This window comes from Lissotriton vulgaris, chromosome 7 (assembly GCF_964263255.1).
Source record: "Lissotriton vulgaris chromosome 7, aLisVul1.2, whole genome shotgun sequence".
Classification (NCBI taxonomy): domain Eukaryota; kingdom Metazoa; phylum Chordata; class Amphibia; order Caudata; family Salamandridae; genus Lissotriton; species Lissotriton vulgaris.
Genome location: NC_141695.1, coordinates 34,460,884 through 34,480,067, shown reverse-complemented (window position 1 = coordinate 34,480,067; position 19,184 = coordinate 34,460,884). Strand labels below are relative to the sequence as shown.

The window sequence follows — 19,184 nt, the reverse complement described above, 5'->3', positions numbered from 1 at the left end:
CTCGTTTGTTTTGATTTCTTGCAAGACATCCTTGAGCAGAACCGCCCTTGTTTATGCACCAGAGACCACACTGTATCCGACATTTAATGCTGTTTCCATCAGCTGCCTTTACTCTAGGACATTGTGCACATCAGCTACTTCCGGGGTCCTTGCTGCAAGGTCTTCCAGGCGCTGACAATGTACACAAACGGCATTATCGCCTGGGAAAGAGAGCAGGTGGAGAAGACCTTGACGGACCAGCATGGGATTATTTCACGGGTATAAATGCTCACACGTCTTCAGCTCCCTCCATTCCCTGCTCCCCGTCCCGAGCCATCATGCATCTTTTCCTGCTATTCGCCTTCTTGGGAGCAGCTGGTGAGTTACTTCGATGCTATTATTTCCGGAAACTTTTAAAATGTTCTCCTGTCTCTCAAGATGGCTGTTGACTCCATTCTCGACCTGCCTGCCAACATATCCCCGACATTGATAATGAGCCGCGATAGTAACCCTACAGTAGGTTAAAGTGTGGTCTAGTGACAAAAACCGTGTTTTTTGGAACCTAACAAGGGGGCTCTGTATGATGGTGGGCGGACATCAGTCCGCTCGCCATCATAATGGTGATGGGACCGACCGACAGACGTGCGGCGGTCCCACCGGCCCAATTAAGATGCGCCCGCCATACTGGCGGACGCATCCTGGCCTTTTACCATTGCGGACGGTGCAGCTGGCTGCATCACCGTCCGCGATGGTAACAGTGCATGCACAGCATTTCCCTGCACCACTTGGTGCCTGCCACTTGGTGCAGGGAACTTCAGGGGGGTACCAATGCACCCCCGCCACCTTCTGACCCCGGGCAGCACGCAATGGGCCCCCAAAGCCAATCCTCTCCAGCCTCTCTCCGCCATGGAAAGGGCTTTAAACCACCCACATCCTAATATGGCTAGCGGTGCCTGCTGGGCACTCCCACCATATTAGTGGCCCAGCTCCATCCGGCCCACAATTGTAACGATTTCCTACGTGCGGAAAAGTGGTGGACAGAATTTGCGTCCTCCACAATACCCACCGCCATCATAATATGGCGCAGGGTAATTCACATGAGGATGGCGTAACGATCGCCATTGCCAGCCAGGCAGTGGCGATCGTTATATCATCCTGATGAGCCCCAAGGTTTTAATCCCAGCATCGAACCTTGACCAAAACATCAGTGTGATTCTTGTCACTTAGAGTCCCTGTGCCTAGAAAATGTGTTGAATATAATGTCGTTGTGCAATCCTTACTCCATGTACAGGTTCCTGTATGTTCTCCAAACCAACCCATATAATTTACTTATCTTATTTATTGGCATTTGCGGCAGTTTTATATGGCACAGGCAAAGAAGTCATAAAGTGTCAGAGCACTGAACATGGGAGTGTGGGGCTGTGCGGCAGCATCATACATATTTGTAGTGATTGGTGGTCCCAGCCCCTGGTGGGTTTCTGCTGCCTGCAGAGTACTCTGGGATATTTACACTGTATACAGAGAGCAGGGATCCACAACAGGTGCCATGGGACACAATGGAGGTCCTTTGAACATGATTGGATCATTAAGTATAGGGTGTACCTATCTAAAGAGGACTCCAACACGAGAGTAGTTTCATGTACCTACAGATATTCTGTGTGGTTCACAAGGAGAGTTGTTGCTTGAGGTCTGGGTCCTGCCCCAGCTCATCCAAACCAGACAATCTGCAGCTGACATAGTCACTCACAAGAAACCCATTGGACTCTCTCTTAACAGTGAGGAATCCACTATCCTACATTAGCTCTGGCAGTAGGTATCTGCTCTGCAGTCTGTAGGACATTCAGAGAGCACAGATTACAAGTTGTTAATTCAGCAGAGAGGTCGCAGCTGCTCCAGGTTCTCTGAAGAGGAGATGAATGGCCAAGAAAGAGGATGCAGGACCACAGGTGATTCCACTTGAGGGCTGCCTATAATATTCAACCCTTTATTTGGCAAGAATGGGAAAAGCAAAGGACAAAGGTCCTGGGGAGGAGTGGTCCAGGCAAGTGAATGACACAAAGCTCCGACACATGTCACACACGCTTCTTGTAAATACAGAGGCTGGGACAAACAAATGAGATCACTCCGCTAGTCATAAGCCCAGATTTTAATGCTACTGCTGTGCCCCTGGTTCTCAGGCCTTAACCATGTTCTCCTAATGATCTTCTGCTCAAACTGATTCAAATGGAACTTCTGCCAGACTGTCCACTTTGAGACCTGGTGCCTGCAGAACTCAGTGCTTGAGGCTGAGAAGATCTCATCACATGAAGACAGGCATATCGGACCCTCGAAGGCCCCCCGTTCAACCTCCAGCGCTTATCAAGCTCAGTCCCTTCACTACAGCGATGCATTTAGTTTTTTACTTGTGTGTACTTGCATGTTGAAGAGGGGACATTTACATCTGGATCTCACCTTGGGCTCACCTTGGCTTTAGCAGGCGTACACTAGGGAATAGCAGCAGGCAACAGTCTATTTGCAAAGCGACTGTATCCGAAATATCGTTATCAAGCGAACATCAAGTAACCTATGTAAAGTTATGCATATATTCACGATCCATTGCTCAATATGTATGTACCGTGAAGGTATGTAAATTTCAAAGGTACAGTTCCCAGACCCAGCTCTCCTTAGCTGCTGCACTGCTCAGCTTCCTCTTTGTTTTTCTGAGTTCTTTCTCTTGCTTTTGTTTCTTGTTTTACTGCTTTCTCCTTCCTTTTCCTCTGTTTTTCTCAGTGCCTAATCCTGCTTTCGCCAATTTTGTTACTGCTTTTTCCTTGTTTTTTCCTCATTTGCAGCTTTTGTCCTTTTTACACCATTCCGCCTTTACCCCACCCACCAACTCCCAGAGCCCCTCCCTCCTCCAAGGACATACTTAATGGAGGCCGAAGCGCAACCCCATACAGCAGGTTCCATGCTCAGCTCTCCCATGCTGCTGCACCACTCTGCAAACTCCCAGTTTTCTTAGTGTTTTTTCATGTTTTTGCCTTGTTTTTTTACTGTTTTTTTCCTTACTTTCCCGTTTTTCTGATTGCTTTCTTCCGCTTTTGCCTTGTTTTTACTGCTTTCTCTTTCCGTTCACCGTGTTTTTCTGAGTACTTTCTTCAGTTTTTCCTTTTTTTTACTGCTTTCTCTTTCCTTCCCCCCATTTTTATTAGTTTTGTTTCCTGCTCTTGTTAAATATTTGTATTGCTTTCTCCTTTCTTTTCCCCATGCGACCAAGTGCATTCTCCTGCTGTTTTCCACTGCTTCTCCTTGCTTTTTCCTCATTTGCAAATCCTGCACATTTTCCAGCCTCCCACCTAGCCCCGCCCACTGGCTCTCAGCACCCCTTCTTCCTCCCAGGACCTACTTAAAGGAGGCAAAAGCGCAACCCCATGGGGCAGGTCCGAGGCTCAGCCAGCGCCAGACTTGTCGTAGCGGGCACCAGATGCTTTCCAGGTGGCCTGGAAGGATGGGAGCCAGTTCTGGCGCTTTGGTGGCCGGTTTTGTTACAGGGACTGGTTTTACAGCAGTGCTGTAATATTGCCTACCTGTAACAAAAGTGGATTGGTGCAGCAGGGGCGGTGCTTCTCACTAGCAGCCCCCCCTCACTAGCTACAGGAGGCGGGTCGAGCGCATTGCCCGGGCTAGTTGCTGTTCCCAGGGTGTCACTGGGCCCAGCTCTCCCATGCTGCTGCACCGCCCTGCTTCCATCCTGTTTTCTGATTGCTTTCTCCTGCTTTTGCCTCGTTATTTACTGTTTTTTCTTCCTTTACATCTTTTAGTGCTTTCCCTGATTGTGTCTCACTTGTTTACTGCTTTCTCCTTCTCCCCCCCTTTTTTCTGAGTGTTTTCTCCTGCTTTTGGTAGGTTTTTTTTCTGCTTTCTCCTTCCTGACCCCTCATTTTTCTGAGGGCTTTCTCCTGCTTTTGCCTCGTTTTCTACTGCTTTCTCTTTCCTCTACCCTGGTTGTTTTGAGTGCTTTCTTCTGCTTTTGCCTCTTTTTTTACTGCTTTCTCTTTCCTCTACCCTGGTTGTTTTGAGTGCTTTCTCCTGCTTTTGCCTCTTTTTTGTTTACTGCTTTCTCTTTCCTCTACCCTGGTTGTTTTGAGTGCTTTCTCCTGCTTTTGCCTCGTTTTTTACTGCTTTCTCTTTCCTTTCCCCGTTGCTCTGAGTTCTTTCTACTTTCCCACCAAGTAGCTCTGCCTTGAGACCCTCACGGGTGATCTGCAGCTCTTTATAAATCCTGATTGATTGGTTGACTTGTAGATGGAGTTAAGCTTAGTAAACCTGTAATTACCTATATGTACATGCTGTCACAATATTTTCATAATCAATGTTTTGTTATGGTGCTAGTGTGCAGCAAAACCTGTCCCAGGATATTCCGGTACTACACTGATGCTATGAGATTGCGGGTGTTCTGGTTGTGGATGGGGGTGGGAAGAAAATTGGTGAAGTCTGTTTGAGGAGACAACTATCCAAACTAGTGAGATTTTCTAGCCATGGTTGAAGAGCTTCCTATTTCCTGCAGATATAATTCCAACAAAAGAAGGAATGAATATAAGAGGAACACAAGAGGAGTTGTACATGAAAAAAACTATAATATTTTAGAAACAAATATTTTGAGACTAGGCATATGAAATGGGTTGTCTCTGTACAAATATTACTTAGCTTTATCGAGCAATTCTAGATTCACATTACTTTTCTCTCCAGTTGCCTTTCCTTTGGAAGATGATGACAAAATCGTCGGAGGGTACACCTGCCCTGCACATTCTGCCCCCTACCAGGTGTCTCTGAACGCTGGCTACCACTTCTGCGGTGGGTCAGTCATTAACAGCGAATGGGTGGTCTCCGCCGCTCACTGCTACCGATCGTAAGTCATTGGACCAGTTACAGAATATTGATTAAAATTATGTTTATTTTTAAAAGCTTTTCACAGTCACCAGTCAGCAAACCAATTTTGTCATGAGATACTGTCAAGTACATGATGGGGCCACTGCATATTTTTTCAGAAAAAACATCCTTTCAAAGGAAAAAAGAGAATAATAGTAGCCCCCTTCAAGAAAATAGTCTTGTTTATACATTGTTGAGCTAGCATGACCTACTAACTTTATTAAGTGCCTCATTTAATGATTTATTGTAGAGCAGCTCCGAGAGGCTTTTTGCTGCTCTGCCCTACGCCAAATCAAAAGTGAAGGAATGCACCATATTAATGAGATCACAAAACTATGAGATTACGTATTATGTATTTGTGCACATTCCTGTCCTTTCGGCCAGTGCTGCCACACCATGTGGTGCCTAGTGCGAAATCAGCCACCTTTGTACCATGGCCGCATTATTGGCAGGATTGTTTTTGTGCACCTTCGAGTACGAAAACAATTTATGGAGGCGTTTTCCTCCATCGATGTGTGCTGCAGGAAAAGGAAAAACCTAGAAGTAATAATCATATTTCTCCTTGTTACACCTGCTCTGTGGAGGCGTACAGCTTTGACGATTTCCTAGGTTTGCAGATCCCTATAAATCTGGGAATGCATTACCCACTGCAACGCCAATGGAATGCCTCCCCGACACAGTGTAAGACAACGCAGCGACTTGTTTTTATTTTTGAATCTTTATTGAGGAGCAAAAATGATAATCAACAGTAGACATCAGCAATAACAGAGAGAATATGAGAAACAAAATCTGAAGTAATATTATTGCTAATGTCATAACAGAGAAATAAAAGCATTTTATGGGATTTTAAAATTATAGGGGGGGCAGGGGGGGACACAAAAGTAATGTTACAACAGGTTAATAATATAAAGAACAACAGCAATGAAGGTCATGAGAATAAACATTCCACCATACAACAATATACATTGTATAAAAGTATGTATGATAGGAAAATTGCATAAAACATCAAATAAGCAAAAAGGAGAGATTATAAGTCCTTCAAGGGGGTTTAGGGTTCTCTGATGCGGTATGAATGGGGAAATTATGAGATAATTGGTCTAGATATGTGGTAGGAGGTAACCAATAAAGATCCACATTGCATTTAGGTTTACAAGAAGAAGCAAAGGCAACATCGAGTCTGTGAAAATGACATAAGGAATTCCACCACTGTTGTATTGAAATTTTTGTAAGGGATTTCCAGTTGGAAGAAATGTGTTGGAATGCAAATGCAATCATGTGATCAAAGAGACCATGTGAGTGTGTAGGAAGGTCTAAAGGTTCTGAAAGGCTGCCCAGAAAAAGTTAAGTGATTGAAAACGGAATAGAAAGAGTGACAATGCGAGAAAGATAAGACCATACTCTGTTCCAAAAAATGGATGCAGGAGGACAGAAAAAGAATAGATGGAGGAGATCAGCATTTAAAGAGCCGCAGGTCCAGCTTTTAGAATCAGAGGACGAAGAAAAACGAGATAGAGAGAGAGGAGAGAGATAAAGTCTGTGATATAGAAAAAATAAATATTGAGTGAGAGAAGCAGAGCGAGAAATTTTTAAAGATCTAGACCAAAGATTGTCCCAGAGAGCAACAGACCAGATGCAATCAAAATCTTTTTCCCAAGAAAGTTCCACTTTGGTCTTTGCCCGATCTGGGTTAGGAGAGGAAAAAAAATTATAAATCAGAGAAGCTCTAGGAAGGGTAGAAAGAACAACAAGGAGAGGGGATTGAGGAGTTGGGGAAGTTGAAGAAGGAAGAGAATAATAGCGATCAAGAATATTCTCCTTAAGAATAGTAAATTTATGTAGGAAAGAATGAGGACAGTGAAACAAAAGCTGAAATTGGGGGAAGGAACGAGGTGAGACACCATCAAAGAGATGATTGACCCAAATAATACCTCTTAATCTCCAAGATGTCCAACAAATGGGCCTATTATTAAAAAGTATAAGTGAGTTATACCAAATGGGAGTATTTAAAAAAGATTCTTGCGAGATGACATGCGGGAAGAGCAAGGATTTTTGGAGAGAATAAGTATGTTTAAACAGAGGAAGGGAGGTATAAGGGGTTTTGGTTGAGAAGCTCAAAACCACTTCTAAAGAAAAGGGGAATAATAAGGTTTGTTCAATAGTGAGCCAAAGAGGAGAAAAGGGAGAAGAGGTGGAGGAAAGCTAACGGGAAGCTTGTCGCAGAGAGAAAGATTTATGATACAGGCGGAAGTCTGGAAAGTTAACACGATCATTCGACTTAGGTCTGGGAAGAGCAGCCAGAGAAATTCTAGTTTTTTTATTTTTCTGGAGAAATTTGAGAGAGAGGAGTCAATACGTTTAAAATAGAGAGCAGGGATATGAACAGGTAACATAGAAAAAATATAAATAAGAATAGGAGCGACTATCATTTTGATGGAATCGAGCCGACCCCACCAGGAGAGGAAAACGGGGTTCCAGGAGGAAAATAATTTATCAATTCAAGATAAAGCTGGACATATTTAATGAGACGGAGGAGGAAATAGACTTAGAAAACCAAATTCCGAGATATTTGATCTTTGTACTATTCCAGGCAAAGCCAGTCAAGGAGAACATATATGGAAGACAATTGTTGATCAAAGGGAGAATTACAGTCTCATCGGAATTGATCTTATAGCCCGAGACAGAGGAAAAATCGTCAAATTCGGATAATAAGGGAGGAATAGACAATTCTGGGTTGGAAAGAAACAAAAGTATATCATCTGCATATGCGGAGAGTTTTAATTGATCATCCCCATAGGGGAAGCCAAAGATAGATTTATTATTCCGAATGGAAGAAAGAAATGGTTCAAGAGCGAGAATAAAGAGAAGCGGGGAAAGAGGACGACCCTGACGTACACCTCTTTGAAGAGTGAAAGATGAGTAAAGCTGGCCATTCACAAGAACTGAGGCTTTAAGGGCGGAATACAACAAAGAGATGAGAGAAATACATTTGGGGCCAAAACCATGCCAGCGTAATGAAGTAAACAAAAAGGACCAATCTACTCTATCAAAGGCTTTTTCTGCATCAACAGAAATAGCGGCTAAGGGAATGCAGCGACTTGTGCTGCGTTGCCATACACCATGTCTAAAAGGCCATGAAAAACCCTCTTGTGGTCTTGTTGATATGGGTGTGTACTCTTCACAGCAAGACTGTAATAACAAGTGACACACTGGCGGCGCAAGGGGATTGTAAATAAGCCCCTAAGTGTTTACAGTTCATTGTCTATAAGGTGTGTTGCAAATTAGGCCAGCAATTAGTGTATTATGGAGCCAATTAGCAATTAGTTCAAATGAAATGTGATTACTCTACACTAGTTATAAGTAATGCTCATTTTATATCTACCACATGACTTTAAGTATTTTGATAGTAATGACTGAATTAATATTTATTATTTTAAAGAGAAGGTGCCAAGGTGAACGTTAATTGCATTACAAAGATTGGTTCTCCCTCAAAAGGAGTGATTCAGTGGCAAATGTGATTTTGCACATAGAGATGGTGGCCCAATTCCCAAATCAAATGGACAAGCAAAAGCAATGCTAAACCATGATTTTCCTCAGACTGCCTTGTATGAACTATGGTGAACCACAGTCTTTCCATGATCACAGCAGCAGGTATAAGGCAGGTTACGGCCACCTCTGCAGGTAGTGACTAACACAACCTGTGTAACTGTTTCGAGTACAGATAAATAGAAACCAATCATAGCTCCTGCATTCTTCTCACTGATCTCCCCAGGCTTTTCCCATAATGACCTGTGATAAGAAAGTATTGAGTACTGTACACTTTGAAGGTTTAATACAAATAATTTGCTGATTCTAGCATGTATCAAACATAGGATGGCAGGACCTCAATCCTGCTGGTGTAAGGGTCCCATATATTGCACAGACCTGGATAAGACTTCTTGGTTTCACGTTCCTTGGCATTTTTGTAACATGGCAATGATTTATACACACTCTGGGGGTCATAAAGATGACGGGCAGACTTTGTCCGCCTCCCATCCTATCGGATAACGGGACCGCCCGCCATAAGGGACGGGGTCCCGTGGGGGAAATCAGGATGCGCCCGCCACAGTGGCGGGCGCATCCGTTATTTTTAACATTGCGGCGGGCGTTGCAGAATGCACTGCCCGTCGCAATGTTTCAACCTCCAGAATCATATATAATCCATGACCGAGAGTAGTGGATTGCAGCTATGGATGCAAGCACCTCTCCCAGAATAGGAGCTAAAAGTAGTTATCCAGGAGTTTGACCTCTCCAGACTTGAGTATGGAATCACTCTCATTTTAGGTCAGAATATGATAAAACCACTCCTCTTCTACGTTCCTACAGTGGCTTCTGATAGAGGCAAGATACCAATTTAAAACACCCTACATTACGCAATAAGCACTATCCTCCTCCTCACCCTCATACCTCACTGAGAAACTGAAACTTTCAAGAGCTAATCAGGACTCTATAGGTGCTGATTCCCTTCTCTTTGAACCCCTCACCTTCAAGAGGAAGCTCAACATGTCCCAATACCTTTCTGGAAGTGCCTCAAGAATCTTGAACTCCCTCCTTCAGAGTCTCCACACAACCTCATACTAAGTTGCCTTCAAAAGGGACCTCAAAGCTGTCTTATTTGAACGGCTTTTGGGTTAAAGACACACTTTTTCACACCACCTTCGATAGTTGTATGACGTTACAATGCATACTTTTACAACGCATTTTTTACATCGCAACATCCTTTACAACGCATTCCATTACATCGCATGACAATACATCGCATTTTAAGAAACTACCTTTACAGCGCATTCCATTACATCGCATACTACCTTTACAACACATACCATTACATTGCATTTATGGTAAGTATTGGATAGAATAGGGGTAAAAATTACTATTCTAACTCCAGGGGGTGCAACAGTAGGGTAAGTGTTGGATAGTGTAGGGGTAAAAATTACTATTCTAACTCCAGTGGGTGCAACAGTAGGGTAAGTGTTAGATAGTGTAAGGGTACTATGCATTGTAATGGTATGCGTTGTAATGGTATGCGTTGTAATGACTGCGTTGTAATGACATGCGTTTTAATGGTATGCGTTGTAGTCGCATGCCATGTAATGGTTGCGTTGTAATGGTATGCGATGTAAGGGATGTTGCGATGTAATGACTGCGTTGTAATGGTAGTGCGATGTAAAAGTTGCATTTTAAAGGTTGTTTCCCCCTTCGGATGCACCTCAGCCTTCCTATGAACTGTTTATTGATGAACCTTACATGAGACATTGTCCTCCATATTGGCTAATATTATCTGTAGTTCGTCTATGTTTGTGTTGAGACTATATGCATTTTCACCCCTCTTGCTCACAATCCTCTGAATCTATGTTTATTTTTGCCATTGGTATTGATCCGTGGTAAATTTAATATAAAGCGCTGTGTTGCCCCAGGGCATAACCCACGCACATAAAACCACAAAAATAAATAAATAGGCATGTCGAATTATCAGTGGAAAAGCAGTCTGCCACCCATAGAGCATTTTGCAGCCACCAACAGCATAAATGTTAATATCTAAATGAGCATAAGTCAGAAATCATCATATTTCCAGTTACAAAATCTGAACATATTTAATCATTCATGACAACGTTATGTAGGAGGGACCAGATTATATAGATTGCATCCCGGTATATCCTTTTGCACAACTTTTTCCAGATATCAAAGGTAAGAGAGCAACCTCACTCTTTAATATTACAGATAATGTTTCCAGCCCTGGGCTTTACAGCTCAAAATGTCTGTTATCAAAGGTGTTAGCAAACGGATGCAAAAAAGACTATAATACCCGAAATGAAGTTGGTTGTTGCACAAAAGCTCAAGATTAGAAATCCTGTACATGATGACATGAAGTTAGGGAGTCACCCTATCAAAGCTTCATGCGTCCTTTTGAAATTTAGAAGTAAAGCTGATCCCACCTGCCAAGTGCAAACATGATCTTTGCTCCGGTCTTTCACTGCAAATGCTGAGGTTAAGGTTTGCATGAATTTGGTCCACACACTCCATCTCTAACGGTCCAAAGCAATCTATAATTAAAATGATTATGAGCTATGTAACTTAAATTTAAAGAAATACTATCAATCTTCCCTCTACAGCCGTTTCCAGGTCAGACTGGGTGAACACAACATTGAAGTTATTGAAGGCAATGAACTGTTCATCAATGCCGCCAAAGTGATCAAGCACCCGAATTTCGACCCCATGACCGTTGACAATGACATCATGCTGATCAAGCTCGATTCACCCGCCACCTTCAGCGCACGCGTCCAGGCGATCCCCCTGCCCACCAGCTGCGCACCAGCCGGAACCGACTGTCTGATCTCAGGATGGGGCAACACCCTCAGCAATGGGGGTGAGTACACCCTACCTAACCTTAGTATACAGAATATTGCTTTAGATATATTATGTAAATTAAGAGTATTTAGCTGGTAATATACAGAACAGCAAACCTAACATAGGAAATGCAAATATGACTTGCTTGAATGGGAATGAGATATCCTGCACCAAGTGTATCCCAGCAGACAATGTCATGGCTGTAAGTGAGTAGATCACAACTGAATTGTTGACCTTCTGTCACTGATGGAGGGGAGGACTGAACAGACACAAGTCATAATGCTTGCCAAAGCATCAGTGATGATACAGGCGAACATGTTTGTCTTTCTCCACCATATTCCCTCCAGATTGTTCAGCTGATACTCATTTTCCTCTGATTCCCTCACATTTGAAAATAATCTCTTTCCCATATTTCTGGCAAGTCCAGTGTCAAAGAGTCCACAGTTCCTAGAATCACCTTCTTGTCTTGAGCCCTGGCTTAGGGATTAGGGATCCCCTATGAACAGGCCAAGCTCTGAAGCTCCCCTGCTATTCCCACCTTAGATATTTCCTTGATATCCTCTCCACAGTCAGTGACAGGACCCAAATGAGTGGCTGGCCCGGAATACTAGGGGGAATAGAGGAGAAAGGAGGCTTTCAGGGCCTTCCTATAAGGGTCGATCAAGTAAGCTGCAGCTCCTCCCGATCCCTGCCGCGACTGTCTCCTCTAACCTCTCTAAATGTGTCCATGCAGCAGACAGTACATCAGCAGCACAGGCATTCACCACCCTCTTTCAATGTATGTACTTATGCTAATATGGGTATACCCTCATTTGACGTCATATGAGCCAGGCTCGATCAACATTATTAATGGCACTATTTGCCTCAATTATTTGTAATAATGAACCATATGCCTCAAATGAAGACAATTAAAAAATACAAGGCTGTCTTCACTAAATTGTTCTTTCTCTCACCTGGATGGACAATGCAAACAGGTTGTTACTTGCAAGGTGTCAGGCTTTCAGATTGAGTAGCCCTACCTCCATTCTCTTCCTCAGTTGAGTTCCCCGATCTCCTCCAGTGCCTCAACGCTCCGATCCTCACCGATAAAGAGTGCAGAGATTCCTACCCTGGCGGGATCACCGATAACATGATGTGCGCTGGATTCCTGGAGGGAGGCAAAGACTCGTGCCAGGTAAGAGCTCACATAAGATTCATGTTTCTGACACCATTCAAGAGGGGTTTTAACTCCTGAAGTTGGTGCCACCCAGTCACCTAGTATTTGGTTCACATGTTCAGCAATATGTCATTACGTAGGAGTATTGAAACAGAGCACAGACATTGGGATTTTTGCCTCAATTGATAATAGGGGTCTGTTCTGTTAATTAAGTTCCTTGATACTATAGTGTTGATTACTTCTTGCACTTCTGCCTCTATGGAGAAAATACTACTTGTAGTAAGGTTGAATAATGTTTAGCGTAATTCTGTTTAAAGCGTCAACGCATTCATTAAAATGTAGTTTATTGAAACAATTTTTCTATCTATCAGTTGGACTCCGGTGGCCCAATGGTCTGCAACGGTGAGCTACAGGGGGTTGTCTCCTGGGGAGTGGGGTGCGCTGAGAAGAACCACCCTGGAGTCTACGCCAAGGTCTGCAAGTACATCCAATGGATTGAAGAGACCATGGCTGCCAACTAAAACTGTGTGACATTATGATATCTCACTTAGAATATACACATTGAAGCAGATGATTGAAATAAAGCACATTAAATCTTCCTTGTTTCCTCGCTCTTTGCTTCTTGTAATCATTAAGACTCGACCTTAGAGGACTGGAATTCCTAGCCATAGGCGGTAGCATACAGATATTTGGCCAAGATATCTGTAAAAACTATGGAAATAGTGGCAGTAGTACGGAGTTCCAAGAGGATTTATAGTTCACCACCTTTTGCTTTAGGATTAAATATTGGATTGGAAGAAAATGAGCATTTGCCCTGTTATAGACTGAAATATAAAACGTTAGCCAACCCTGAATAGATCACTGAGACAACACTTCATCAAGTCAGGTGCACAACTGAGGGAGGTTGGAGGAAGGCGAAGAGGTGTAACTTGTTATATTTATAACATTGTACCATTCATGAAAATTGAGTACATTTAAACTCTCAGTTTCAGACATATGCTGTAGTAATACCTGCAAGAAAAAAGTGTTCGGGGTACCCCGTTCGGCCATCTAAGAAGCAACTATATTATGATTGATACTGCATGGATGGAAAAGTGTGTAACTAAGGAGCAGATGTATCAAGATACCTATTTGCGATTCTCAAATAGCGATTTTTTGAGAATATCAAAACTATTGTTGTGTGCCCACTATTTGAAAAAAGTAAGTCATCCATCCAGCCATGGATAAGCCTTGTTCGCCCCATGTCCCATCTCCTCCCCTGATGCTTCCTCCCACCACTCCTCTGCACCACAGTACCATTTCACTGGCCAGGCATCCTAGGCCCTCTTGGGTAGCTGATCTCCACTCAAACTCAACCCTCCACCACTCAATCTGAATCTGAAGTTACAAGGGTCAGTTTACTCCACTTCAAGACCTGCTTCTCAGGCCAGCGCAATCCTGTTTCTGAGGTGCCCGAAGAAGAACTCGTACCGCCACCTTCAGGCAGACCAGGTGTTTCCGGGCACTAATGGGACACCCCCTCCAAATCTACAGAGGAGCCACAAAGAGCCTGATGCACCTATGTGGTCCTGCTTATCTATCAGTTGTCCCCAGAGTGGGACCCAAAAGATAGGGCCATTCTCTAGCTACAAGAGAGCACTTTCTGCCCCAGAGCCTAAAAGGCCCCACCCTATCACATTTTCCTATTGAAAAACACAAGTTTAACACATTTTCAGATACAATGACACATTTTTAGTAACAGTATCTTTCATGGTATAGAAAAAAACGACATTTACAAGATGAGATGAAATTTATAAAAACAAATTGTAGCAGATTTTATTTCATCACTTCCGGCTCTTACAAGTTTCTTGTGCATTCGAAAAAGAGGAATGAAACATGGTATACCCTGTGAATAAACCAGAAGTAAAGAGAGACATCATATCATCCAGATAATGACCACTTTAATTATCTATAAATGCATTAGCACAGCAAGTGACAGTAGATATGTTCATGCAAGATTTCCATAAAGTACCTCCAAGATAAAGATGACTGAGCTCGGCAGACTGCAGCAGACGTGCAACACAGGTTAGAGAGTGGATGCATAGAAAAAACATGAACCCGAAGAATAAAACACACACACGTGCGAGCAGACACACACACACCAACTTTCATCCCAGCCTACAGGAACTATGTCATGTTTGTTCTTTTCAATGTGTATTTAGAGACCTCTTTATTTTACTGACACTTAATTGAGAAGTTTATGCCCATGTAAAAATTAATTTGAAGGTATGGAATTTACTGACATGAAATTAACCCCTACAGTGCATCCATTGAGACTATGCAAAGATAAATTCACACCCAGTAACAAGTATGCACTTCCCCAACCCCCATTAACAAGCCTTCACAATTTGTTTACTCTATCTGGGAATGGTAAAATGTATACAAGAATAAAGGAATGCGGGATGCGGCACTGTAGATAAGAGTACTAGGGGGACAATAATCACAGGTACCAGTTGTTCTGCTTGATTATTCTAATGATTGTTCTTCTGTTCCTACCTCTTCACACTGGAACATGCTACTTTCTGTTGGTGGAGTGTTCTAACAGCAGGATAGGCCTTCTGTACTGGGATATATTGGCCTGAATAGGGTTTCTTCTTTTTTTATATGTCCTTTCCTGCAACATGGTTCTACAATTTTGGGAGAGGTCTCTTATAGATCAATGTAGCTACTGGACATTGGAATGTTTGGGTTCTCCAAGGGAGACAATTGCTTGGCAGATGAAGAGCAACTGCTGGTATAGGCCTTCTGATCCAACAAATATTTTGTTCAATAAAGGCCTCTCCGTCACTTTACGCCCTCATCTGTTGTTTGGAGATAAAAGTCCCAGAGAGGTCCTTCCATAACAGTGCAAGGGTGAAATGTGTCTTAACACAAACAAGGCAAGTGATTCCTCACACCCCAGGGGTTGTATCATAATAGACTGACAAAAATGGGGTTCAATTGGCTTCTCAAAACTACTAGACCCTGGTGCCACTGGACTAGTTATATTAGTGATAGCTATGTCCCTGAATGCAGGAAGAACATAGTTAACCCCTTGGAAAAGGATATAATGCTGTAGCCCCATTGGACAGCTCTAATTTGAGGAATAAGGGGGCTTATTAACAACTGCCACTGATAATTATCGCTGGCCGTGCTTAGCGATAATTATATTATCGTAGGCTATCTCTAGTATTTATCGCCAGAGATAGCGAGGTTATCGCCCTTTTGCAGGGAACATCGATGGTTTTCCAGTGATGTTCCCTGCAAAAGGGCGATAACCTTGCTGATACGACCCGCAGAGTTGTATCAGCATAATCAACCCCCTATGTTTGGGATGGCTAAGTCAGACGTTAGATTTTGCCGAAAACTGCAGTTTTCGTCGAAATCTTTTGTGTGCTGTCATCATGTGGGCTGCCTTGTAAATACAGCCGATGTAAACCTCAGCGATATTTGCAAGGTAGTCCATCTGGGGTACACCCAGTAACGCCCACATTTTCATCTCATTGGAGATGCAAAGGGAGGCATCGGGGAAAAGGATGCTAACATGGGATTATGCACGTTAGCACCCTCTTGTAAATAGGGGGCTGGTTTTATCTCCGCTTTTTTTGCATTGTAAGCCAAAAAAAACAGAAATAAAGTCCTTCAAAATATGCCCCTCGTTTAGGAAATATTGTGTTGCGATGGCCTCTTCTTCACACCCTTTCAATTCCAAACAGTGGAGAACAATATTATTGTTTAATATCCATGTGATTCAACTCTACTTGCATCCTGTTATTTATTAAAACAATATTTTTGCAACTTTAGTTTTCAGACAGTGGTCAGATGGTTCTATCCACACAGCAGACTAACTGTTGGATTTTGTCCATATTACAGCACTGTATTTGGGAGCCAATGCTTGCTCATCTCAGTTGGCAGAGTGGTTTGTTACAATATGGATATTCATCTAGAGCAATCATGCCATCTCTAAGACTATCAGTAAACCTTTTTTTCACGTAATTTGGTGATCACACAGCAGTGATATCATGAGGATTCACTGATCACCAATTTAACTAAAATACTCAATGATCAAACGACTAGAGGACATCTTTGTCCAGTTCAGGTGGAAAATTCAGTCAGTGCTAGAGCTTACTGTTCACATGTACAGAAATCTCTAAAAAAAGGCTAAACAATCTATTGTTCTCCCTTGAACTTTATCATTTACAACACGGGGTGGAAATTGGAACAGGAAATGGAAGAATTCTTCGTTCAAGGGAGATAAAAAATAGTCTAAATCCAATGTAAATTCTTGAACAATGCATATTTTCACGCAATTAGGCAATTCAATGTAACGTCATAAAGGGAAGGTCAGACTAATTGAAGCTAATTAAAGCTACAATTCAATGCTTTATGAGGATATGGTAACCGGTTTACAGCAATAGGCACTCTGCAATAAGTATGGGGCAAGTAAATAGAATGTGTAGTGTACACGGTGCTCAAGGGCAGGGGTTGGATACCATACAACCCAAATGGGCCCCTCAACAGAAGGGCACTTTAAGCAACAAAGGACAGTCCGAGCACTCAAATAGTAAATTTATGTCAATGCCTATACAATGTAGATAGTAGTAAGTCCACTTTTAATCCATGTATGAGTTCTTGAGTAGAGATTCACAAAAAAACTTCACATCCCGTCGAAATTTTGATACAATCCATGCAAGTTTCCAACATCAGTGGTGTTACGTATTCATCACAAATAGATCAGCCAATACGTGTTTCGTCATTGGGTAGGAATACCATGACTTCATCAGGGCTCAACTGACTGAAAATCCGCAAAATTAGACCGGATATAACCACCAGACAATGTTGAAAAAACTATTGAAAGCGCAAAAACCTGAAGCCAAATATTATATATAAATCCGATTATTTATTAGCGAAGCGAAAGATGAAATAACTTGTTGCGGAGAGTACTCCATTCAGCGTAAAATCGGCGAGGATGTGTCTAGTGGCTATATCCTGTCTAATTTAGCGGATTTTCAGTCATGAATACATAGCACCCCTGATGTTGGTAAACATTTGTGGATTGTATCAACATTTCTACCAGATGTGATGATCTTTTGTGATTGTATACTCATGGAATCATACATGAATTAAAAGTGGACTTACTACTATATTCCTTGTTTGGACATTGTTGTAAATGTATTATTTGAGTGCTCGGACAGTCCTCTGTTAACTAATTAAATGCCTATTATTTCACAATATAGAGACACTAAAAACCTGATTCAAGAAATACATGATTTTTGTTTGTCTCTGTTTCCCGCTATCATAATCATCATATCACTTTGCTCTCTCATCAGGATATTTTGAGCACTGGTATCAAGCCAGAATATTTCTCTTAGAGGAGATGTTATTCAGGCCACTGTTTGCAAATGGAGGTTCTATCAGGGCCATGGTTCACAGCAAGTATTGCTTAGTCATTTCACATTGTACCAAATCTTGTGCCTAAATGGAGAGATCTGCCGGAGCCTGTTTAGTTGGCCAGGGATTAACCCCTTGCCCGCGGCCGGAATTCCGCTCCTGTGCGGCACATTCCGATCGCGGGCGGGTCATGACGGCTTGGAGCCGTCATCAGCACACGAGCACTGTGTGCCATGACGGCTCCCAGCCATCATCAGCATGGAAGGGGTTAAAGATACAGAGCCATACAGCAAGTGAGCAAGGATCAGCATCACACACACAAGAGGGTTGCACAGGGAGGAGGAAGCATGGTTCCTTGTTAATTGTTAAATTGTTAATTGTTAAAAACATTTGTAACGCGCTCTATCACCATTGGTTTCTTGGCGCTGATAGACAAATGGGGGACCGAAAGCAGGAGGTTTAGTCAAATGCAGCTTGGAAGAGCAGAGTTTTTAAAAGTCTGCGAAAACAGTCTAGCTTTGGACAGAGACGAAGGGAAAGGGGAAGGGAGTTCCAAGTGGAGGGGGCCAGGACGGAGAAGTGGGTTTGATTCTCACTTCTTTGATCACAGTTTTATGTTTGGATTATAAGCCTTTTACAGCACAGTCTCGCTCATTTGCTGTGATCCCCTTATCTTAGTGTATATTTAAACTTTGGGGCCTTATTTACATGATTTTGGCATAAGGCAGCACAGCAAGTTACCTTTCACCATTCCTGTCCTTTCTCCCTGCACTGGTGACGTTTCAGCAGTCTAGAGCCAACGCAGGCACATGTAAGATTGTTTTTGTGCAGGAAGGGGCATCTTCCTGCACATACACAGTCCTAGGAGGCATTTTCCTCTCTTTGTGTGTGCTCCAGAATGCAGCACACATAGATAGAGGAAAAACACGGAGGTTCTCCCCGTAATGCCTCACCTCGGGCGGCGTAGGGATTTGGTGCTTCCCCAGGTTTCCCTAATTTTGTAAACCTGAGGCAGCATCAAAAGCCATGGGTGTTGCATGGCAACAACTGCTGCAAGTTCCCTGGAAGACCTCCGGAGTGCAGAGTAGGATGATACAGCAATGTGCACTGCGTCACCTTCCTCAAGATTTACGAGTCCACTCAAAGCCACGCAGTGTGGTTTTGCGTCTGTTCATATCTCTGATTCAGAGCCCTGCATCACTTTATGGAGTGCAACGGTGAAGCAAGGTTCTCATAAATACCCCCTTGGTTGTCCATCTTACATGTTGTAGCTGTATCATTCAATGTGTATGATTCTCATTTCGTGGAGAAGAGTCTCACATATTGGTTGTGAATGGCACATCATGGA

At 42.8% G+C, this 19,184-nt stretch overlaps 1 protein-coding gene across 1 annotated transcript; it reads left to right on the top strand.

The window, feature by feature from the left end:
* Positions 1–253: 253 nt before the first annotated feature.
* On the top strand, positions 254–13,025 carry LOC147700605 (trypsin-like). The gene is made up of 5 exons (XM_086929707.1): positions 254–357; positions 4,708–4,867; positions 11,037–11,290; positions 12,309–12,445; positions 12,799–13,025. The coding sequence occupies exons 1-5, from the start codon at positions 318–320 to the stop codon at positions 12,946–12,948; spliced, it is 741 nt and encodes a 246-aa protein (XP_086785833.1). The 5' UTR covers positions 254–317; the 3' UTR covers positions 12,949–13,025.
* Positions 13,026–19,184: the final 6,159 nt, after the last annotated feature.

Coding starts and splice junctions, on each gene's coding strand:
- LOC147700605 (XM_086929707.1), top strand. CDS start 318: ATGCATCTTTTCCTGCTATTCGCCTTCTTGGGAGCAGCTG. Junction 358..4,707: donor CGCCTTCTTGGGAGCAGCTG/GTGAGTTACTTC, acceptor TTTTCTCTCCAG/TTGCCTTTCCTTTGGAAGAT. Junction 12,446..12,798: donor GAGGCAAAGACTCGTGCCAG/GTAAGAGCTCAC, acceptor TCTATCTATCAG/TTGGACTCCGGTGGCCCAAT.